The 23,416-nt window shown below is 50.9% G+C and overlaps 1 protein-coding gene across 1 annotated transcript; it reads left to right on the top strand.

The window, feature by feature from the left end:
• The first annotated feature begins 497 nt into the window (after positions 1 to 497).
• Positions 498 to 9,859, top strand: CKAP4 (cytoskeleton associated protein 4). Its single transcript, XM_072844246.1, has 2 exons — positions 498 to 1,102; positions 7,399 to 9,859. Exons 1-2 carry the CDS (start codon positions 638 to 640, stop codon positions 8,719 to 8,721), a joined length of 1,788 nt encoding a protein of 595 aa, XP_072700347.1. The 5' UTR covers positions 498 to 637; the 3' UTR covers positions 8,722 to 9,859.
• The last annotated feature ends 13,557 nt before the right edge of the window (positions 9,860 to 23,416 follow it).

The following is a 23,416-nucleotide window of genomic DNA, read 5'->3' on the forward strand; positions in this document are numbered from 1 at the left end:
CCCGGGACCCGCGGCCCCCGCTGGGACACCACCCCCGTTCCCCACCCCACCCCCCCGGCCCCGCTGGGACGCCCTCCCCCCGCTGGGACACCCCCCCTCCCCGCCCCCAGGCCCCGTGGATCCCGCTGGGACACCCCCCCCCCCCGCTGGGACCCCCCCGGGCCCCGCGGCCCCTCTGGGACGCCCTCCCCCCCCTCCCGCCGCCTCAGCCCGCCCCCCGCCGCCGCCCTCCCCTCGGCGCCCCCTCCCCCGGCCTCGACCAGCCTGGGACGCCCCCAGCCGGTCCGCGTGGACCCCGCGGCGCCCGCCCCCTCCCGCGGGTCGCGGCGGCGGGGGAGGGGCCCGGCGGCCCAGCGTGCGTGGCAGGCCCTGCCGGCTCGGTCTCCGGCCGCCCTTCCCGGGAGGCGGGGTCGGCGCGGCGGCGGCGGCGGCGGCGGCGGCAGGCCCCCTCCTCCTTCCTGCCTGGTCCGGCCTCCTTCCTCGCCGCCCGCCGCTCGCCCGCTCTCTCGGCCGCTCCGACGCCGGCAGCGCCCGCGTGCCGCTCGCCCAGCCCCGGGGGAGCCCGAGGAAGTTTCCGGGCCGCGTGCCCCGCTCGCTCGCTCGCCCCGCAGCCCGCCGCTCACCCGCCGCGCCCGCCATGCCCGCGGCCAAACAAAGGGGCTCCAAGGGCGGCCACGGCGCCGCGAGCCCCGCGGAGAAGGGCGCCCACCCGTCGGGCGGCGCGGATGACGTGGCGAAGAAGCCGCCGCCGGCGCCGCAGCAGCAGCAGCAGCCGCCGCCGCCCGCGCCGCACCCGCCGCAGCAGCCGCCGCAGCATCCGCAGAACCAGGCGCACGGCAAGGGCGGCCACCGCGGCGGCAAGTCCTCCTCCTCCTCCGCCGCCGCCGCCGCCGCCGCCGCCGCCTCCTCGGCGTCCTGCTCGCGCAGGCTCGGCCGCGCGCTCAACTTTCTCTTCTACCTCGCCCTGGCGGCGGCGGCCGGCTTCTCCGGCTGGTGCGTCCACCACGTCCTGGAGGAGGTCCAGCAGGTCCGGCACGGCCACCAGCTCTTCTCCCGGCAGAGGGAGGAGCTGGGCCAGGGCTTGCAGGGCGTCGAGCAGAAGGTGGGTCCCCCGGCTCCCCCGCCCGCGGCCCCGCCGCCCTGGCCCGCCCCGGAGCCCCCGGGGCCCGGCGGCCCCCGGACCCCTTTGTTAATGGCCGCGGAGGACCGGCCCGGGGCTGGGCCGCCGCGAGGATGGTCGGGCCGGCCGGCCAGGGTGGGCCAAGGGCCTGTCACAGGGCATTAGCGGTGGCCTGTAAGGAAGCCGCCCGGCCCTGGGAGCCCATTCTTTTTGGATTAGGAACCGCCGAATGGGCAGCGTCGTGTGAAAGGGAGGTCGGAAGGGACCTCGGCGCATCCCCGGGAGCCCGGGCAAGGCAAGGCCGCACCTGGGCTGCCCCGCGGGAGACCCCTGAGCTACGCTTTAGTAGATCCCGATGCCGGAGGAGGAAACGCAAGTAATCCTCCTCATTGGCCAAGTTCAAATGAAATATTCCCTAGCTTCTGGCCGCCTGTCTGCTAGCGGACCAGTGTCCCCATGTGGGCCTTTGAAGTAATGTGCCAGCTCTAGAGGAAAGGCCCCAGATACTGGAGGGTACTGGTGAGTAATACCGCAAGGCACATTTGCAAGATGTGAAGAGGGCTTACTCACTATCTAATCATCACAGCAACCCTGGTGGGGAGGGAGCGGTCGTGGCAGTTTTGACTCCATTTTCCAGGCCAGAAGATTGAGGTTCACAGAGATTAAGTGAATTGATAAAGACCCAGGCTGGTGAGACAGACTGTCTAGGCCGCTGCCAGGTTTGGGGTCCCCAGAGGCCTCTCTCAGGTATGGATGGACCCAGCTTTCCCCAGAGCCTCTTCAATTCCACCCTGTCTGTTTTTTTTCCACACCAAGTGCAGCCCCTTCACTCTCACCACTCCTCCTCCGGCCTCCACTAATATTATTGCTCAATGAAACTTGGTTGTATGATAGAAACAAAAAATCCCGCCACCACTTCTGAGCCCGGAACTGCTGCCTCCTTTTCCCAGCATGCTGCCTGCCCTGCCAAGTTTCTATCGACTTTTGTGGAGTGTGCAGGACTAGGAATTTCCTCTTAAGACTGGCAGAGCAACTGGAATGAGTCAGCCTGCTCTGTGCTGCAGGCCAAGGGAGGTGGCTTTTCTAAGGGAATTGAGTAGGCACTGCTGCTTTGCCTATCCTGATGTTAAATCATTCTTAAGAAGCAGACAGACTGCTGGAGTATATAACCACTAGCCTCTCATTTCCCATCTTTCATCCACCCAGTTACCAATCAATCACAGTACTTACTGAATTCTGATAGTGATATGGCTGCATGTTGGCCCCGTGGTGGTGGTGGGAGGGGGGTTCAGAGGTGTAAAAGGTGCAAATCATGTTTGCAGAGCAGCACATAAGTAGGTTTCAGGTAAGGGTCACTGCTGTGTGAGTTCAGAAGAGAGATGTGGCTTAGGCCTGTATCCCAGTGGCCCAGTGCCAGTCTAGACCTAGCTGATGGTCAGTAGCTGTTGAGAGAGGGAGTGGACACAAAGCGAGGGAGGCTATCGAGTATGTTGAAGGGACAGCAGGTGACCGACTGCCCTGCCTGTAGCCAAGTAACGTTTAGAAAGTAGCGAGCCAGGAGATTGAAGTTGAGGCCCCGATGGGGGAGGTCTTGAATATCAAGTTGAAGAAATTAGGGCTTTATTCTCTCTGCTTCTCCCTTGCTTCTCCCTTCTTCTTGGCTCCTGCCTCTTCTCTATCAAAGCCAAGTGCATGTTACATTCTGCTTTGGGCTCACTTTTCCTATCAGCACAGCAAGGGGAGGGCTCCATCCAGATTTTTAAGGATCCACCTGGCTGTCAACTGTTGAAATAGTGATCTCTCTTTTTATTTATTTTTTTTATTTAAAGGCTTTATTTTATTATTTATTCATTCATGAGAGTCACGGAGAGAGAGGCAGAGACACAGGCAGAGGGAGAAGCAGGCTCCATGCAGGGAGCCCGACGTGGGACTCGATCCCGGGTCTCCAGAATCACACCCTGGGCTGAAGGTGGCACTAAACTGCTGAGCCACCCGGCTGCCCTGACCTCTCTTTTTAATTTAGCAGTGTAATCAAGCTGTTACATAAGACCTCGTATTTACTCTGTACTCCTCTTTTTTGACTCTCACAACAGCCCTGAGAGGTGAGCACTAGTAGATCCTCCTCTTGCAGACAAGGGGAGTGAGACACGCGGAGGCAGAGTCACTGCAAGGTTCCACAGCTAGTAAGGGTCAGGGCTGGGGTTCATACTGCAGTTAGCTCCTAGAACACTCCTAACCATTTGTCTGTTCATTTTGTTATCTTGCCCATGCCCCGCCAGATTCATGGTAGGTGTTTCATTAAAGCTTAGTTCAGTGACGTGGAACTCAGAATGTGCCCAAAACAGTATTAAGGTTTGTCATTGTGTGTGGCTACTTTTGTCTACACCTCTGAGGTGGCCGGTAAGTAAGTTATTTTGCTTTGAAGAGTGACGGCTCCTCTAACAGCCTCAGTTGGAGCCCCTTTTTAACTCTATGATGTTAGGTGAGGGGTGGGGTTTGGTTCTTAGCAGGAACGTATACTTATAATATTATTCATAATTAGTACTCCTTATGGTCTAGGCATTCTAGTAAGTGCTTCCAGCCACCTGCAGGCATGTCCCATTTAGTAGCACAGTTTCACAGGTGGGCCAGCTGGGCCTGGAGCAGGTGTGCTACTCGTTGAGGGTCACACACAGACCCTAAGTTGGGGAACTGGGATCGGAGTCAAAGCAGTGTGACTTGAAGCACTCTACTCCCCTGGGTGCTCAACTGGTCTCATTCTGCAGATGCTCTCCGTGTTGGGAAAGCCCCAGGTCTGCTGAATGACCGCAGCCTGGGCATATTCCTCACATGGAATATTCAGTGGGCACAATGGGTGCGGGCTTCAGAAAATGTTGGCAGTTCACTTGAGGCTGTGAAGGGCCTATGTTGGCCTGGCGGATCCAGGGTAGCGTAATGTGATAGGAGTAGGCTTAGGCCCAGGAGGGACAGTTGAATGAGATGAGCAGCTTTTTGTGGAAGAGGGAGTTCTCTGGTTGCATTTCTTTGTTTTTTCATCTCGGCTCTGGAGGAGTCGGGACTCCTGGTGTAGCAGCATCACGTCCAGGCACTCAGTGCACTTTGAACATGCCTCTGCTCCAGCTCCCCCACTAGAGGTTAAGAGCACAGGGTGTGACGTCATATGTTCTGGGATTTTGATGCTCAACATGACCATTTACCAGTCTTCAGATTTGTAAATTGGAAATCAGTGGGAGCCACCAACTCATGAGGTTATTCTGAGGCTGTAATGAGATGATGTCTCTGAAGTCCTTTGCTTATTTTTTACTGTACAGGAAGTGGCCTTTTGAACGTCAGCCACCACTATCTCCCCCGTGCTATGAGCTCCTCAAAGTGTGGGGATCTGTTCTAGCCATTATTTTTCTCTGGTGTCTTGCCCACCATTTAGTGGCCACCCCACATATGTTGGGGGAACAGATGCATCCATTGCATATTGATTATAATGAGGTCTTTGCATGTAAAGATGAGCAGCTCACAGCACCATCAATAGGGGGGTGATTTCTATGTTCTTTTCACAGTGTTGGGGGTTGGTGTGTTTGGTTTCATCCATAATTTTGGATCAAGTCCTCTTCCTGGCCATTTGCAAAGAGCCAGCCCAGGTTGGGTGACAGAGATCAGAGGGGAAATGGACCAGTTCAGTCTTCGTCAGGTTTTGCGCTATTAATCAATTCCTGATTCATTCAGAAAACACTGAATGAATGCCATGTTGCAGGTACTGTGCTTACCCATTTGTGCCTCTCTTCTGAGTGATTACAGAACAGACAGGTGCTGTGATTGAATAACTTAGTTTTGGAGGTGAGCTCTCCTTGGTCCCTTCTCAAATTATCCTTTATGACTCCGGTTATATTTCGTTGAACAGGGAACTTGTCTAGTATTTTGGAATTAGAAAACCTAATTCTAATGTGTCTTAAAATCACAAGACTATTGGAAACCAAAAGGGACTTTAGAAACCTATTTGTTAATAGACGAGGAGTTGGGACCTGGAAAGTGAGTGACTTATTTGTGCTCACAGAGCTGGTTATAAGTGGGGCTGGAACTAGAGTCCAGGCATCCTCTTGTGGTTTCTGTAGCTTTAACCTTTGGCACTGGGCTAAGGGTGGTCTCAGAATCTCCTGACTTCTGAGGTACTCCCAGAAGAAAGATTAAACAGTAATGAAGACTATAGCTGCCGTTGGTTGATCATTCACTATCTGTCAGGCACAATTAAAGCTTTAGATATATTTGCTCCCTTAATGCTTGCAAGATATGCCTAGGAGTCAGATGCTGTTTTTGTTCCCATCCTGCAGCAGAGGCAACCAGGGCACAGATGTGCTGGGTAACTTGCCGAAGATCACATAGCTAGGAAGTGTCCAAGCCAAGATTCAAATGTAGGCAGTCTGGTTCCAGAGCTCATGCTATTTTGTTTTTTCACTTCTTGCCATGGAAGTATTCATGTGTAAACAGAAGAGATCAATATAATGAACCCCAGTTTCAATAATGCTTTTTTTTTTTTTTTTCCTATTGTTTCATTCCATTACCACCTCTTCCCTCCCATTTTGTTTTGTTCTTTTGGGGCTGGAGTCAGAGCAGTGTGACTCCATACCTTCTCTTCCACCCCTTTTGGGTGTCCACCTGGTCTCTCTTGTTCTCAGAGCTCTGGGTGTTGGGAAATGGTCCAGGTGTGCCGAATGGCTGCAGCCTGGGCAGAGAGGATGGCCTGTCCTCAGTCGGGAGAATCAGCAGGCAACAGTGGGCGCAGGCCTACAGAAACGCTGGTGGTGCAGGTCCAGGCCCTTTGGAGGGCTGGTGTTGCCCTTGCAGACCCAGTGGATATCAAACCAGGATCAAATTTTGACTGATGCATTAGTTCACCCAAAGTATTCAGGATTTATTTTTAACAAATAGGAGCTCCTTCTTTTCCCTTTCCTTTTGGCAAAACACAATATAGTTAATCCAACAAAGTTAATGGTAATGCTTGATTCTCATCTAATACCTAGTTCAAAATCAGATTTCCCTGACCCCTTAAAAAATATCTTTTTTATAGTTGCTTTGTTTGAGTCAGGATCCATGTAAGTCCACACATTACGTTTGGTTGATAAATCTCTTTTAAACTATTAAACTCTTTTAATAGTTTCCTGTCTTTCCCTCTTTAAAAATGCCATTTAACTATTGAAGATCCTGGTTATTTGTCATGTAGAACTTCCCACATTGTGAGTGTGGCTGATTGCACCCTCATGGTGTATTTTTCTCTTGCATGTTCCTGTGAATTGGTGGTTAGAACTGGAGACTTGAGAGATTCAGAATCTTTTTTTGTTTGTTTTTTCCTTTTTTTTCAAGAAAGCATTTTAGGTAGCTCTGCGTGCCAATAGTCATCGGCCTGTCAGGCTTGGCACATCAAACCAGCACCTGGAGAGTTTCCCAGGTCAGACCTTGGTTAGGGGAGAGTTTATTTAGAATGTGTGTGTCATGGCAAACAGGATCATAATGTGCTCACAAAGCCAGAGAATGCTAAGGGAACATCTGGACCACAGTCATATTTTCGGGTGAGGACAGTGACTTGGTTGGGGCCACACAGCTAGAAGGGGCAAGCCAGACACTTGACCCTTGCTCTTACCTCTTAGGCCAGTGTCTCCCATGTGCCTCAGCTTTCTTCCTGTAAAAAGTTGTAAGACTTCCAGTTGCAAGAGCTAGAAACACAGCCTAACTGGCTTAGAGGGAAGGAGGGGGAGAGAGGGAGGGAGGGAGAACAAGAGCATACTGACTGAAACAAAAAAGTTAAAGAGCAAATTCCTTCAGGTACAGCTGTGTCCAGAGATCCAGGTCGTGTCTTCAGGACCTGGTCTTGCCTCTCTCAGATTTGCCCTCTGGGCTGGCTTGATTCGTAGTCTGGTGTTCATGTGCCAGTCTGAGCCTCTCCGGGCTTCCCTCATCCTATAGCTGGCAATCCCAGTAGAAAAAAGTTTTCTTTACCAGTCGTTTTAACAGGAATCTTGGAATTGACTGGCCGACCTTAGGCCATATGCCCATCCCTGGGCTGATCACTGTGGCTTCGGGAGAGAGGACTCCTGAAGCACTTGGAAAGAGCCTTTAGGTTGGTCCCCCCCAAAATGCATGGACTGTATGTGGAGGGAAGGTTCTCCAAAGACAATTATTGTTCTGTTCCAGAAGAGGGACCTGGAAGCTGGGCAGGCAAAAAAATATAGCCATATTGCATAAAACTCATCAGCTTGTCTCAGCAGTTAACCTGTGGATTTTGGTTACAGGTGCAGTCTCTTCAAGCCACATTTGGGACTTTTGAGTCCATCTTGAGAAGCTCCCAGCATAAACAAGACCTCACGGAGAAAGCTGTGAAGCAAGGGGAGAGTGAGATTAACCGGATCAGTGAAGTTCTGCAGAAGCTCCAGAACGAGATTCTCAAAGACCTCTCTGATGGCATCCATGTGGTGAAGGATGCCCGGGAGCGGGACTTCACGTCTCTGGAGAACACGGTGGAGGAAAGGCTGACGGAACTTACCAAGTCCATCAATGACAACATTGCCATCTTCACCGAGGTCCAGAAGAGGAGCCAGAAGGACATCAACGATGTGAAGGCGAAGGTTGCCTCTCTGGAAGACTCCGAGGGGTACAAGCAGGATTTGAAAGCTTTGAAGGAAGTTGTGAAGGAAACACAGTTGTCTGTGAAGTCCAGAGAAAAGGACATCGAGGCCCTAAGAAGCAGCCTCCAGACCTTGGAGTCTGACGTCTACACTGAAGTCAAGGAGCTGGTGAGCCTCAAGCAGGAGCAGCAGAAGTTCAAGGAGGCGGCCAATTCGGAGCACCTCACCTTGCAGGCCCTCACAGAGAAGCTTCTCCAGTCGGAGGAGGTCACCTCCCGCCTTCCTGAGGAGATCAGGAAACTCAAGGAGGAGCTGCACCACCTAGAAACTGAGGCCCTGAGGCCGGAAGAAGATGGGGCTTATAAAAACTTAGAGTCTTTAGAGGCACTCCAGGAGAAGAGTCAGGGATTGGACTCCAGGCTCCAGACTGTGGAAGATGGGGTAGACGCTGTACAGACGGCCTGTGCACGCCACAGCGAGAACCTGGAGACCCTGCTGGCGAAGAGCGAGGAGCAGGAGCGGCGCCTGGCTACCCTGCAGGAGCACGTGGCCGGCCTGGGCCCCTTGGAGGCTGACACAGGTGGCCTGGCCAGCACGGTGAGGAGCCTGGGGGAGGCCCAGCTCTCGCTCTACAGTGACGTGGAGGAGCTGAAGAGAAGTGTGGGTGAGCTCCCCAGCACTGTGGAGGCTCTCCAGAAGGTGCAAGAGCAGGTGCAGACGCTGCTGGGTCAGGACCCGGCCCGGGCGGCCCCCTTGCCTCAGGACTTCCTGGACAGACTCTCTTCTCTAGACAACCTCAAAGCCTCAGTCAGCCAAGTGGAGTCGGACTTGAGGATGCTCAGGACTGCTGTGGACAGTTTGGTTGCCTACTCAGTGAAAATAGAAACCAACGAGAACAACCTGGAATCAGCTAAGGGCTTGCTAGATGACCTGAGAAATGACCTAGATAGGTTGTTTTTGAAAGTGGAAAAGATTCATGAAAAAGTCTGAATGAATTGCGTGTGCAGGGTGCAGATTTAAAGTCCAGTGTCTCATGACCAAAAATGTGTTGTTTTCTCCCATGCACCCTACCCTCCACGTTCTTGGCCCCTCTTAAAAAGCGGTGACACCCGTTCCCCGAGCACCAAGGCATTTTAGTTTTGTGCCCAGTTTATTTATGATGATTACCACACATCATTGGTTTCTCAAGTTTTCTGCTTCTGTGTTGAGTGGTTTTCCTCAAGGCCTGGCCCCTGCAAATCAGAGGTATCTTTTAGGAAGGATGTCTCTAGTGTCAGGAGAAGAATGGCTTCAACTGAGGATTAACAGAAGCAGATTAACTATAACCTCAGAAAACCTTGCCTGGCTGGCTGATTTCAAGTTAAAAAAAAAAAAAAGTGGGGTGGGGGGGGTAGGCACTTTTCTTTTTAATTCTCTTTAAAGAAAATTAATTTTACTTTTTAAAAATACTTCCAGCCAAAGTTTTCATGAGCTGTCACTCACTTCTTGTCTTCCACTTTAAACTGGTTAAAACTCTCAAGTGTCAGCTCTGATTTAGGAGGGGAACAAGACCCTTGGATTTTAATCAGAACCAGCTGCTTGACTTGATGGTCACTTCCCGTGGTGTGGGGTGGTGTCTTTTCCATTTCTGGATCATCCTGTGATCTCAAAGGTAACTATGCAAAGAATCCAGATGGTTCTGAATGTGAAGGCACAACACCACACAGAGACCCCTGTGGCCGACCTGTGTAGGGCCCCCAGATGATACATAGGTTTAGAATCTCAGCAAGGGGACTCCTTGGCTTCTTTCCAGAAATGTGTTATGAGAGCTGTCCACAGAGGCATGGGCTGTCTCCCCCAGAGAATGGAGGCCTAGTATTTTTATTTTACCATGATGTCCTTGAAGAGGTCTGCTGTCAGAGCAGACCCCATCTGTCAGTGAGGAGGAATGTGTGCGTTTTCTGTAGTTTTTTGCTGTTTCCCTTCCAGCTGTACTGTTCTTTTATGGCTGTCTTGCCCTTCAAAAAAGAAGAAAAAAAGAAAAAAAAGAAAAGAGAAAAAAAAGATTTGTTTAGTTTACTGTGAAATGAACTGTATGGCTTATTTACAGTATTTTTAATTCTTAATAAACACTTGAGCTTTGTTACGACTTTTCTAGAGTGGTTGCTTTCTGAGAATTTAGCAATTGTGATGTATTTTGTTGATTAGAAAGATCGGGAAGTTATCAATTTTAAGACTTCGTTTCAATTCTACAACCAAGATGGCCTCACTCTTACGCCTGGGGACAGATTTTTGATTGACTGTTACAGGTCCTCCCCTGACTCCAACTCTTATTAGTCTGTAGAGGGTCTCCACCTCCACTTAACTCTAGAATCCCTGGGCATTTGAAGCAATCCCTGGGCCTGCCCCCAGGGGTCTCAATTCCGTGAATGGAGAGGGCTGGCTCCCTTCGGGTTGCAAAGTGCAGCCCCACTTGAGAACTTTGGTCTTAGACCATCTTTGTGACCTTCAGCCTCCATTTTCCTTGGGAAAAGTGATTTCAGATACTGTTTGTTAAGTCCCTATGTGCTTTGCCTTGTGCTAAGCATTGAATAGGCCCCTGTATCTTCCTAACATTCCCCGGAGCTAGGCGGGCGGCATCATTCCCTGTGTTAGAGGGCCAGCAGGCTGGCAGGCATCACGGGAGATCATTATTAGCTAGGAAGAGGCAGGGCTGAGGTTTGAACCCATCTTGCTCTTTGCTGTGACAGCAAACTCCACCTTCCACCACCACGAGGGTAGGGCCCCTGCTGCCCTGTTCCAGAGCCTGAGGCTGCAGGAGCTCTTCTCTCCCATCCAGGGTGTAGAGGGAGAGGAGGACCTGCATGAACGTGGTCTCCTGCCCTCCAGGAGGGGCCCCTCATCCCTGAACTCTGTATATGTCATTCTGGGTCCCGAGGCAGCGTCCGTAAGGTGTCACAACTCCTAGCTGATGTTTTTCCAAAGCAGTTTGCAAATCAGGATGGGCCCTTTATTGGTGTTAGAAATAATTTGTAATTTTATTTTAAAGTAGAAGAGTTGATAGAAAACACTAGTTTAGGAACCAGTTTGGCCCTCCATTGTGGAGGGTGCTGGACGGCCTAAACTTCCAAGCATGGAGAAAATGAGATTCTGGTTTCTTTTCAGGTTGGTTGGTTGTATCAGGCATTTGTCTTGAGACCTTCCTCTTGACACCATTTGTGTAGTCTTTAATCTCAGACTATAGAGTGATTTAATAGATTGTCATGTATTTATTTATTTTTAAAGATTTTATTTATTTGAGCCAGAGCACAAGCAGGGGGAGGAACAGGGAGGGACAAGCCGACTGTGCTGAGCGTAAAGCCTGATGTAGGGCTCAATCCCGCGACCCTGAAATCCTGACCTGAGCTGAAATCAAAAGTTGGACGCCCAATGACTGAGCGTTCCAGGTGCCCCAAATAGATTGTCATTTAATATTATAACACAAAATCTCTACTAAGGGTTAGAGAAATAAGTTAAATTCAGAAGGTGAGAAGAAAAAATGCATTATGAATTCACATACTCCTGCCGTGGTGGGGCCGTTAGGGGTCGATCTTACCCCAGGTAACAGTCACAGATCAATCAGCCTTGTTCATGTGTCTGCTCGTTCCTTCACCCAGTGAACACAGCTGAGCCCATGGCCAGACAGAGCACCGTCCTGGGGCTGGCGAGCTCGCAGCTGTCCCCGGGAACTACAGGTGCTATAATCAGGTCTAAGGAGGTACGGGGGGATTGGCCAGTTCTGCCTCGGTTCTGCAGGGTGGTTAGAACAGTTTTGACGAGGCCGTGGGAAGGCCTTGATGCGTGACGGAGACCTTGGGGTCACCGGGTTCCCTGCCCCTTGAGGTAGGCCCAGTGCGAGGATCAGAGCCCGCAGCTGATTCCCCAGGAAGGGCTGTCAGCACGTAGGGCAAGGCGCTTGGTGCCGGCGACCAGGGTGCAGACCCCTTACGGGGTGGCTGTGATGGTGGCTTGAAGTCACGGGGGAGAGGGTGCAGCTCAGCCCCTCGCCTGGTGCGGAGAGCTCCGGGCTTGCTCAGAGCCAGTCCTCCCAGAGGTTAAAAGATTGAAATGTTTCTGTGCTGCTCTGTGAAGAGCTGCAGCCCCGAGCCCTCCCTAATGACCCCTAGACTTTCAGTCCAGCAATGCATGGCGTAGCACCCCTGCCCCAACCCGGGGCCACGACAGTTCTCATTGAGTGGGCATCGCGCTTCTCCAGCGTGCAAATAGTTTGAAATCACCCTGCCCTCCTCAAAGCACGCCTCTGAGTTACTGATCTGTTTTTCCAGGAACATTTGGACACAACCCTACCAGACATCTCACAGGTCCCCAACCAAAGCCTTCATTGCCCCTAGGAGTAGATGGGGCCACACCCCTCCCTCGTTGTTTGAGCCAGAAGCTTGGGGACCCTGTGTCTCTGAGTGTCCCCATCTGCTCCTGCTGAAGCCCTGACACAGCCGCCCCCTCTGGGCTCCTCGACTCCATCTGAGTCCCAGGAGTAGCCCCTCGCCATGCCCCGCATGTTAACTGGGGGCAGAAGCATGGGCCTGCACTCAGTGTTCGTTCAACAACGTCAGGGAGCACGGCTGTGCCGGATACAAGGATGGGACTAAGACACAGGCTCCCTGCTTTCAGGATTCTCATGGTCCAGGGCAGGAGACCAGCAGTCCAGATGGAAGGAAACAGAAGTGTGCAAATTGCAGCACATGTCTTGAGACACAGAAACGGCTCAAGTGGCCTCCGTCTCTGACTCCCATTCAGGGGATTCCCTATGGGTGACCAGCATGATCCTTCTCAAAAGCAGATCTGCCCGTGACTCTTCTCACTCAGTCCTTCAGTGTCTCCCCTTGGGCTTCAGGAGGAAATCCCAACTCCGTGGTGTGGCTGAGAGCTTTCTGACTGCTCTCTTCCTGCCCTCTGGCCTCGTCTGCTGTGTATGCTGCTGGGGGGTGTGCCAACCTAATGAACCACTCCTCACCCCAGTGCCTTTGCATACACATTTTCCTTCTACTCAGAGTTCCCCAACTCCCTGAAGGCTGAATTTGGGAGATCTTCCTACAAACTCCTACGTTTCAGGCTTACAACTGCTTTCTTGTCTGCTTGGTGCACTCCGTGGATGATAGGGGTGTGTCTTTTATCTCTGTCCACAGCAATAACACCATGCTTAGCCCACATCAGTAACACTAACGTTTATTGAGTTACTTACTATGTGCCAACCACTGTTCTGAGGGTGAGGATTAACTCAATTCAACTGTTGTAGCAGTCATCATGAGGGTACTAGTGTTAGCCTCATTTTTCAGGTGGAGAAACTGAGGCACAGAGAGGTTAAGTAATTTGTTCTACATACTTACTAGTCACAGCTGGTAAGTAGTAGAGTCAGATTTAGAACCCAATGGTCTTAAGTTAAAAACTGTGCTCTGAGCTACTATGGATTGGTTTCTTTTCTCCGCTTAAAAACACCTAGCATTTTGGGGGGGTTACTCTTCACTGAAGTATAACTTGCATGCTTTAAAGGCATGAGTGTCTGAAGTCCACAGCTGAATGGACTTTTACACATTATATCACATACTAACCACCGGATCAAGACATACCAGAGACTTCCTATGCCCCGCCATCTAGAACCCCCAAAGATAACTACTATCCTGGCTGCTATCACCATAGGCTACTTTTGCCCATTTTAGAATTTCATGTAAGTGGAATCATGCCGTAGAAGACCTGGTGTTCCTTTAAAAAATAGTAGCTTTATTAAAATATACTTCACATACCACAAAATCCACCCTGTTAAAATACACGCTGAAGGCTGGATCCATTCCTTCCTGGTAATTCTTGTCTCTTACATATAAACTCACACACGGCTCATGGGTGTTCCATGGACAGCAGATGTTCGAGCACACGGAGACTTGTGAACCAGGCGGTGCATTTTGGGCTCTCCATGGGGGCGGGGGGGTGGGGATGTTCTCCCGTTTGCCTCCAGGCTGGCTCCGTGGAAGAGGAGATGAAAGCCACAAAGGCCGCGCTTGCCAGCCCTCACCCCTGCCCAGGCTGTGTTTGCTCGAGGGATTGTTTCCACAAGTGGCTATTATGAACAGGGTGCAAAACTGCATCTGCCCTGGGAGACAGGATGAGAGGTGAACCACCCAGCCCAGCAGAGGACATGGTGTATAATCACACGTGGCATGACACGGACACGGCGGGAGGGGCCGATGAGGTCCTGGGCCTTGGCGGTGGCCTGCCCAGCAGGCAGTCCTCCTTCAGTAGGTAACAATTCCCCTAGTTTTCTTTAGAGGGTCACCCCTTCCCCACCTCAGTCCATCTGGCTCTGAGGAGACTGACCATGGCCACGAACACATGACCCAGTTTTGGCCAATGAGAAATCCCATTCTGGTCTGATTTGTTCCAGATGAACACATGTCACCATCTGGTCTACTGACTACTGCTGGAACTTTCTAGAAAGGGGTGTGCTCTGTCCATCGGGGCTGCCAAAGTGGCAGGACCTAAGCTCAGGGCCACTAGGGTCCACTCTGTGTGAAGAGACACTGAGAATGAAGCCAGCGTGGAAGAAAGCAGAGCTTAGATGTGGTAACGGACAGGTCCCTGGTGACAAACTTTGAATGCCTGGATCCATCTGTGCCAGAAGCTTCAGAGGCCATGCTCTTTACCACACAGAATCTCACACACCTTTCATATGTATACAAGGTGATATGGAGCCCTGGAAAGAATGGGTATAACAGTATTGTTTGTAACTAAAAAAATTAGAAACACCTAAAAAAGTCTGGCATCCTGTTCAATCAGTAACTACATTGTCACTTGTTCATACAATGGACCTCAAAACAGTAATAAAAACAAATAAATCAGAATCCTATATGGCAGTGCAGATAAATCTTTCCACTAAAATTCCAGGTGAAAAAAAAGCTGCAGAAGAAAATGCACAGTATGAAAATTTGCACATAAACTTAAGAAATCATGCAAAATAACAATATATATTGTAGTAAAAGTATCAAGAAATGACCAGGAGACAGAATATCCAAATTTGGGTTTCTTAGGCTAAGTAGGGGCTACTTGGGCGTTCATGATACTATTCTTACTGCCTTTCCTCTCACCATTTTATTATGAAAATTCAAACAGAGATGTTGAAAGAATTGTTCAGTGAGCACTCATATCTACTACTTAGCACAATGAACATTTTGCTATATTTGTTTCTTGTATATCTCTATCTCCCCATTTTCCTGATCGATTTTTAAGATTTTATTTATTTATTCATGAGACACACACACACACACACACACACACACACACACAGAGGCAGAGACACAGGCAGAGGGAGAAGCAGGCTCCATGCAGGGAGCCTGATGTGGGACTCAATTTCAGGTCTCCAGGATCACACCCTGGGCGGAAGGCAGGCGCTAAACCGCTGAGCCACCCAGGGGTCCCCCTGATACCTTCTTGTATGCCAGAAATATTTTGTAATTAGAACTTTGTAAAAGAGGGGGGCTCAGCGCCAGGTCGCTTGTCCCTCTCCCTGCTTGTTCTCTCTCTCTCAAATAAATAAATAAGATGTTTAAAAAAAAAAAAAAGATGTTTAAAAAAAACTTTTTAAAAAGGTGGAAGAAATTTGGAGGAAAATGCACTTAAAAAAAAAAAGGTTTTATTTATTTTAGAGTGAAATAGAGAATGTGTATGCGCACGCGAGTCGGGGGAAGGGCAGAGGCAAAAGGAGAGAATCTCAAGCCGACTGCGTGCTGAGCGCAGAGTCCAACACGGGGCTGGGTCTCACCACCCTGAGATCACGGCCTGGGCTGAAATCAAGCGTCGGAAGCCCAACCGTCTGAGCCACCCGAAAAACTAGTATTTTTATTGTTTAAAATAACATAGGTCAGAACACGGGACGATGACCTCGGGGAACTTCATGCCGGGCTTTGTTTCAGCAGGAGTAACTCCTTTCCCTAACAGGGATACCTGAAGGGCCAGGTGGTGGCTCTCAGACACCTAAGGCTGCAAAGGGGCTCCAACCTAACACCCCTGTTTTACCAACGGGAAGACTGAATCTCAGGAAGAGGCCACCCCTCCCACCGCCCCAGCTCACACACTGGGAGATGGAGCCCACGATTTCCTTCTCTTCTCCCCGCAGATTTGCTTAGGCTCCACCCCCGGCCCAAGCACATTTGCGAAACGCCGGGAGCAAGCACAGGGTCACCGCAGAGCGCCCGGGGGCCGGGGCCGGGGCCGTGAGCTCGCCGAGCGCAGGGGGGCGGCCCTCCTCCTGCTGAGCGTGTGCGCCCAGCACCCGGGGCAACACCTGTTGGGCAACGTGGTGGGGAAACCCGACCGATCTGTGTTTAAATACCTGGTAATGTTCTGTTGAAACGCCTGTTAGCAATCCGGCCTGTGCCCTGGTGCCCTCCGAGTCACTCCTAGAAATGCAGAAGCGGGACTCCTGGGTGTCTCCGCGGTGGAGCATCTGCCTTCGGCTCAGGGCGTGATCCCGGGGTCCTGGGATCGAGTCCCATCTCCGGCTTCCCGCAGGGAGCCTGCTTCTCCCTCTGCCTTGTCTCTGCCTCTCTGTGTGTGTCCCTCGTGAATAAATCAATAAAATCTTTAAAAACCCCACTCAGGAGCCTCGGTCTTTCTCACTTGCTGGCATGGTCCTGGTTGGCTGGTGTTGGGAGAGTCCCCGTTGTTGGAAGCCGGCAGGCAGGGAGGAAAAGCACCTGGCATCAGGAAGCTGGTCCTAGTTCTGGTTGCCTTCTGTCTCTGGGCCCCTGTCCGTCCTCCAGTGTGTGAAGGGAGACGTGCAGTGATGCCATGATCTCCAACTTCTCTCCCAGCTGCAACTCTCTTTGACTTTCTCATTGTGCGGGATTCTTTGGGAGCTTTCCGCGAGTAGGAACTCTCCCCGAGGGAAGAAGGACTAAATCGTGGCAGACCCGGGGGAGGGGGGGATGAAGATGACTTCTGTCTTAACCAAGGCTGTATTCCTAGATCCCATTAGAGTCTGGCACCCACAGGGTATTCTTTCTTATTGGGGTGCGGAACGGGATTTGTTAGATGCGTGGCAGGGGAGAGTCAGGCTGGACTGACATCTCGCATAACCTCTTATGAAGTCTGTCTGCCCTCGCAAGAGGCCTGGCTGCACCAGCAAGCGATCGGGGGTGGTTCTCAAACTCTCTACCTGTGAGCTGGGGAGTAGCCCCGCCCGCGGGTCAGGCCGCGTGGGTCGCAGATGCCGCTCGAAGCGAGGACTCAGCGCCATCTGGTGTCTCAGTTGGGAACACTGATTTCTTTTTTTCCTTTTTAGCCATTGTATTTCACAAAGGAGGGATGGGATCTAGTCGTACCATTGAAATATACCAAGAAAATCCACTATTATTTTTTAAGTAGGCTCCATGCCCCATGTTGGCCTTGGACCCACGACCCTGAGATCCAGAGTCACATCCTCTACCGACTGAGCCAGCCAAGAGCCCTGAAAATCCACGATTTAAAGACCAACGAGGGCAGCCCGGGTGGCTCAGCAGTTTAGCGCAGCCTTCAGCCCGGGGCGTGATCCTGGACTCCCAGATCGGGGTTGAGTCCCACATCGGGCTCCCTGCATGCAGCCTGCTTCTCCCTCTGTCTGTGTCTCTGTCTCTCTCTCTCTCTCATGAATAAATAAATAAAATCTTAAAAAAATAAAAAAAAGACCAATGAGTGTATTAATATGTGATATAAACACCTTTGTTATATGAATACTCTCCCTCTAATTAGCTCCCTCTGAAAACTTAGACAATGATAAAGGGTTTTGTTGATCTGAATCTTTTGTTAGTAGAAGCTTAGAGGGTCTTAAGACCCTTTATCCTTTCCATGTCCAGCTAGTTCAGAAAGGCAGGAACTGACCCTTAGAGCAGCTCAGTCCAGTGTCGCGTGCTTAGTTATTAACATCAGCAGTAGCCACCCATAATTGTGTATCTGTGTTTTATATCATGAGTCAAATCAAATACATATTACCTCACTTAACCCTGGCAATTATTTTAGGGAGTAAGAATGGCCATCTCTGATTTGCTAGCCAGTCACTGTAGCTAAGAAAGCTTCATTAACTTGCCCTGAGTTCACACAGCTAGTAGGATCAGGATTCAGACTCACACCTGTTTATCTCTATTGACTGTTCTCTGTCCACTAGAAATCATACTTCCTTTCCCATAGAGATAAAAATCGGCACCCCATAATGTCCAAGGACACAACTTTATATACTTGTACTGTGTATATAATATTGGAGGCTAAGAAATTAGGTTCTGGAGCCAGAGTGAGTCCACATCCCAGCCATATCACTTTCCATCTGATGTAGGGAAAGTTATGGAAGCTCCTATGCCTCAGTTTCCCTTTATACATGGGGATAATGCTAATGATACCACCTACCTCATAGAGTTGGCTAAGGCTCAAATAGTTATTACATCCAAGGTGCTTAGAACAGGGCCCAATAAGAAGGTGTTCAGTAAATATGACTTAAAAATGGACCATTAAGCAGGCAGTTGAAAATATGAGGCTTGTGAAGTAAGCCTGCCTATAGTTGGTCAGCAAAATGCATACTTAGGAGTTAAGTCTGAGCACCTTCAGGTGGGCCTCTGTCCTCTAGGTTCACATAGTTCCCGCCGTGCATGCTTCTCCATCTGTTCAGGACAACTGTCTGGCTCTCATAGACATTTGGAGTTTCTATCCTTGCAGCGAATGAGATGAATTAATAGGAATCGTGACCCTGAGAAATGGAAATTTGGGGCTCTTTGTGAATCTCTTTTAAGACTTCACAGCTTTCTATCAGAGGAGATCTTTGGGTTCTGTCTGGTAGGGTTTCTTCCGCCAAGAATTGGGCCTCTTCTAGCCAAGAACCAAGGCCCTGGGCCGCCTCAGCCCAGCTCCAGCCCCACGGCGCTTTCTTACCTCCTTGCACGGATGTCTACCTTCCTCCCAGCCTTCCAGGGAGGAGCTGGGCTCTCTGAGGGGAGGACGGCTGTGAGGGGGAGTGAGCAAGGTTTGCAAAGAGAGGTACAACCCAGAGCCCTGGAGTCCCTGTGCCCTGAGGAGATGGGTCAGAGCCTCTGGAAAATGCGACCCAGACAGGAAGGCAATTTCCCCCATTGCCAGCAGAGGGCAGCGTAGTGCAGCGGACGGAGGAGGGCCTGGCCGGGAGCTGCGGGTTCTAGTCCCTACTCCGCCTGGAAGTAGCTGCGGTCTGTAGAGTAGGCGTGGCCGGGTGTCTCCCGATGCCTCTTCTAGCGCCAAGCTCCTGATATCCCATCAGGAGAGAACCCGAGTGAATTGCCAAGAGCTCCAAAGAGCTTCCTGTAAGGGAGAAATCTGTCGTGGGGGAGGTGGCTTCATGGGAGAAGGGGATGAGGGCATGATGCGGTGTGCGCAGTGGGGAGGACCTGTTTCGTAGGGGCTCGAATCTGTCTTAGTGAATCCCGCAGGGTTGGTAGGGGAGCCTCAGGACATCTCTCCTAGGGTCACGTGCTCTGCATGGGCAGAATGTCAAACCATCCCAAGTAGTTTGGAATTCGGCGTTACAGTCTGCCCTGCCCTTGTTGGGGTGAATGCGTAATCCCAAAGAAGCAATGGAAGTTACAAACACCACACGCTGGTGGTTTGTCCATCTCTGCATTTTGTAATAGCAGAGTCTATTTGTTTCTTGGTGGAAATTCCTTCCAGAAATGGCTTGCTGCAGAGCCTGTGGTGGCTTTGGGGTGCCCCTTGGCAGGGATGCAGCATGGAGTCTACAGGCAAAACCTTTTCTGGCTTAGCCCAGCTCCTCTGAACCTGCCTTATTATGCTTTGGAAGGCCCATCAGAGTCCTAGGGTTCCCCACTGGTTGGGGCAGGGGCTTTTTCTATTGGAGCCACTTGAGCGGGTGTCCTGGAAGCCCAAGGCAGTGAGATTAAGAGAACACCGGGGTCTAGCTTGTCACTGAGAGATGGATGGGTAGTTTTGGTAGTCCGGCTTGTATGTATCTCCATGGCCTCGAATGCTGCCTGCCTCACCCAAAGCCAGCCAGAAAAGTTCAAATTGGGATAGGTGAGCCTTCTCCCTTGTTACCGTGCCTAGTTCTTCACCTGTTGGCTGTGGACATCTTGCCTCCCTCTCTGGTACCCCCCTTGAACTTCCTGGAGCTGCTGGGGGTGGGAGCCATGCAAAGGCTAGGCACGTGGGCTCTATAGCTCGACTGTCTGGGTGTGTAACTCGGGCCAAGTTACCTAACTTCCTGTGGCCTCTGTTCCTCACCTATAACATGGGGGTGATTATGATAGGACCTACCTCACAGAGCATTTGGGGAGAGTAAAGTGCTTAGCACATTAAGATTTGTTAAAATATGCATTTGTGTCCAGAGAAGAAAGAAATCCCGGAAGGAAAGTCCTCCCTCCCTTGGCATCCACATCACTTCACACTTCCGGCCATGGCCTCCTGGACTCCACACTGTGTCCTCTTCCTTGACCAGACCCAAGGTCTTGGACATGGGTAGTGCTCTCCCCTTTTCTATCTTCTGCCCCAGGGTGCTGTCTGTTCCTGGGCTCGACATTCCTCTTCCCTAAGCTGAGGACACCAAGGGTTTGTCTCCAGCCCGGACTTCTCTCCTGAGTTCTGGTCCAGCTCTAGTGAACTGGTTGCTCGACGTTTCTGCCTGTTGTGTAAAGACCTCACAGCTGACCCCCGGCATTGGAATACCCTTTCTATTTCGGGGACGAGGCACAGATATTCTCTCTTCTATTCTCAGCCAGTCATAAACTCTGTGCTTAGAGCTGTAAGTCTTTGAAGTACAGAGATAATCAGAGGTTATTTACATTGATACTGAAGAAAGTGAGTGTCCAGGGTTGAGGTGACGGGTGTCCTGGGTGCCGATGCCAGGGCAGCATACATCGCAGGAGGTTTTCACAGGAATTTTGCTTCTCTCTCATCTGAATATTTTCAGGGACTGGGTGTCCGGTCTTTCTGATGAACTGGTGAGCCACCAGCTATCCTCCAAGCTGGGGCCACGTTGTGTTGATTGCAACCAAGACTGATGAAAGGTGTAAGCTTATTAAATTCACTGGCCCTCAAAGGCACTCATTATTTACTCCTCTGAGACCATCCCTCCCCCAGTGCACTCTATAAGAGTGCATGGCTTCTTCGTCCATGTAGTTTCTCATGTCAGAAACATGAGTTCTCACCCCATTTCCTGACTTGGGGTCCACATCCAGTCACCAAGTCTGACTGATGCATCTTATTTAATATTTCTCAAGAACTGTTCCTCTGCTCCATTGCCATGTTGATGGTCCAAACCACCACCTTCTCTCAGACCAGACCCTTGTCATTGCCTCCTGATGGGGGTCTTTGCTTCTCCAGTCCGTCCTTCATATGGAAGGCAGAGTGAGGTTTTAACAAGACACATCCAATCAGTTCTTCGCTTAAAACCTATAGTGTCCTGTGCTCTGAGGGTCAAGTCCAAAATCACCACAGAGTCCCGAGACTCATGCCAGAAGCCCATCGACCTTGACTTCCCTGCCAGTAATTCTCTTGCTGAGTGCTGTGTGAAATAATGGTGCAACTTATGAGCAGTGCCATCTTAGGTCTGATGACCCATGGTAATTACATGATTATTTGTTTGCATGGTGTGTCTCCTAGAACATAAGCTTGTCTGTCTTGGTGAGCACTCCATCCTCAACACTCAGTATCTGGCACCTGCTCTGCACCGACTAAGATGTGTTGAGTCGATACATTCATGCATATATTACAGAGGCTAAGGTATGTGAAGAAAAAAGCCCCACCTGGAAGACTGTGGTAAGTTACCGATGTATGTTAGAGACCCTAAGAGCATCCACTAAAGTACGACATAGAGTTATAGCTAATAAGCCAAAAGATGGGATGGAAGGGAGGGGTTGTAACAGGGAGGAGGAAACTTTGTGGGACGGTGAATATGATCATTGCATGATTGTGGTGGTGGTTTCATGGGTGTAGATGTCCAGAATCTACTAAACAGTACATTTTATTTTTTTAAGGCTATTTTGAGAGAGAGAGAGAGAGAGAGCACATGCAAGCAGGGCGACGGGGGCAGAGGGAGAGGGAAGGAATGTCAAGTAGGCTCTGTGCTCAGTGCGGAGCTCAGCTTGGGGTTGGATCTCATGACCATGAGATCCATGGCCTGAGCTGAAACCAAGAGTCAGACGCTTAACTCATGAGCGACCCAGGCGTCCCATAAATGTTACATTTTAAACATGCCCTTAATGTGTGTCGATTATATTCAGTAAATTTGTTTTGAAAGATGTCTCTTGATGGCAGGATTATGAATCACGTTTGTCCTTTTAAATGTCTGGTCTATGTTTTCCAGAATGAAAATGGGATGGATAAAGTTGGGAAATCTGTTTTGGTTAAAGGCTCTGTATCTAGCCCTTCTTTGTTCATCCTTTTCTTTTCCTTGTGGAACATCACAAGATTCTCCTGTTTTCTACTTTTTACCTTTCCTGTCACTCACCCAGTCAAGGATTGCCAACTTTATTTCCTTCCAATGCTCCTTTCAAGCCTCTCTCCCCAGCTACTCCCTGGCTGCCAGCCAGCTGAGTCCCAAATCCTCCACCAGGCATTTAGTCCCCTCAGCTGACCAGGAGCTTACTCTGGGGGGTGTGGAAGCCTGCTCCTGAGGGTGGGCACCTATCAGTGGTGAGGCAGGGGGCTGGGGGCAGCTTCCAGGGGTCTCTCAGCTGAGCCTGGCATCTGCAATGGAGGTGAGGTAGGAAGGGGGCAGCTGCTCCTGCCCCATATCCCAGAGAATAGAAGACTGAGCTACACGGACCTCTGAATCTCTCGCAATATGTCAGAGTTTGGGGAGGGGTGCTGAATCTTTTTCCCAGCCATGAATTCTGTAAAATATGTATCATCCCTCCACTAATGGTTTCTCTCTCTCCCCTCCCCTCCTCCCTCCTGTTGTCTCTCTCTCCCATTCCTCTGTTCCCCTTTTCACCTGCTTCCACCAACCCACCCTCCTTTGCCCTCACACTAGACTCTTCTCTTCTTTGTTTTCACTCTTTCTTGGTCTGAGTTTATTTTTTTCTAAGGTTTTATTCATTTCTTCATGAGAGACGAGAGAGAGAGAGGCAGAGACATAGGCAGAGGGAGAAGCGGGCTCCCTGCAGGGAGTGGGATCCGGGACTGGATCCCGACCCTGGGATCACGACCTGAGCTGAAGGCAGGCGCTCAGCCACTGAGCTCCCCAGGCACCTCTTGGTCTGAGTTTTTAAAGCACATTTTCTCTCAGAAGTGCCCAGCTGTCTGGAGGGTCCCTTGTGAGGCCATTTCCAACAGGTGTGTCCCATTGGGGCTTCGGGTCCCCCGGCCCGAGCCCCCAGCTCTCATTTCTGCTCTGCCCACCGGCCAGCGCCCACCCGGGTTCCCTGTCCTTGCAGCTCAGCTTTTGCCGAACACAAGCCAGGGCTGTCTTCAACAGGTGTGCCCCTGACCTGCCCGGCTGCCAAACACCAGGCTCCAGGGGCCGGGCGAGAGCCCTCCGCGTGCCAGAATGTCAATGGAACTTTCCCGCAGAAAAACCTGGAGCCCAGCAATTTTAAACCGTGGGGACAGATCCCGAAAAACAAACTTTTTTTTTTTTGCACTTTCTCCAAGGAACTCTCTGAAAAGCAAAGACAAATTACATTGTTTATGGAGAAAAAAAGAAAGA

Source organism: Canis lupus, chromosome 11 (assembly GCF_048164855.1).
Source record: "Canis lupus baileyi chromosome 11, mCanLup2.hap1, whole genome shotgun sequence".
Classification (NCBI taxonomy): Eukaryota; Metazoa; Chordata; class Mammalia; order Carnivora; family Canidae; genus Canis; species Canis lupus.

Excerpts from the sequence above, each read along its gene's own strand:
- CKAP4 (XM_072844246.1), top strand. The coding sequence starts at position 638 with ATGCCCGCGGCCAAACAAAGGGGCTCCAAGGGCGGCCACGGCGCCGCG. Across the intron at positions 1,103-7,398 it reads TGCAGGGCGTCGAGCAGAAG|GTGCAGTCTCTTCAAGCCAC; the intron begins GTGGGTCCCCCG and ends TTTTGGTTACAG.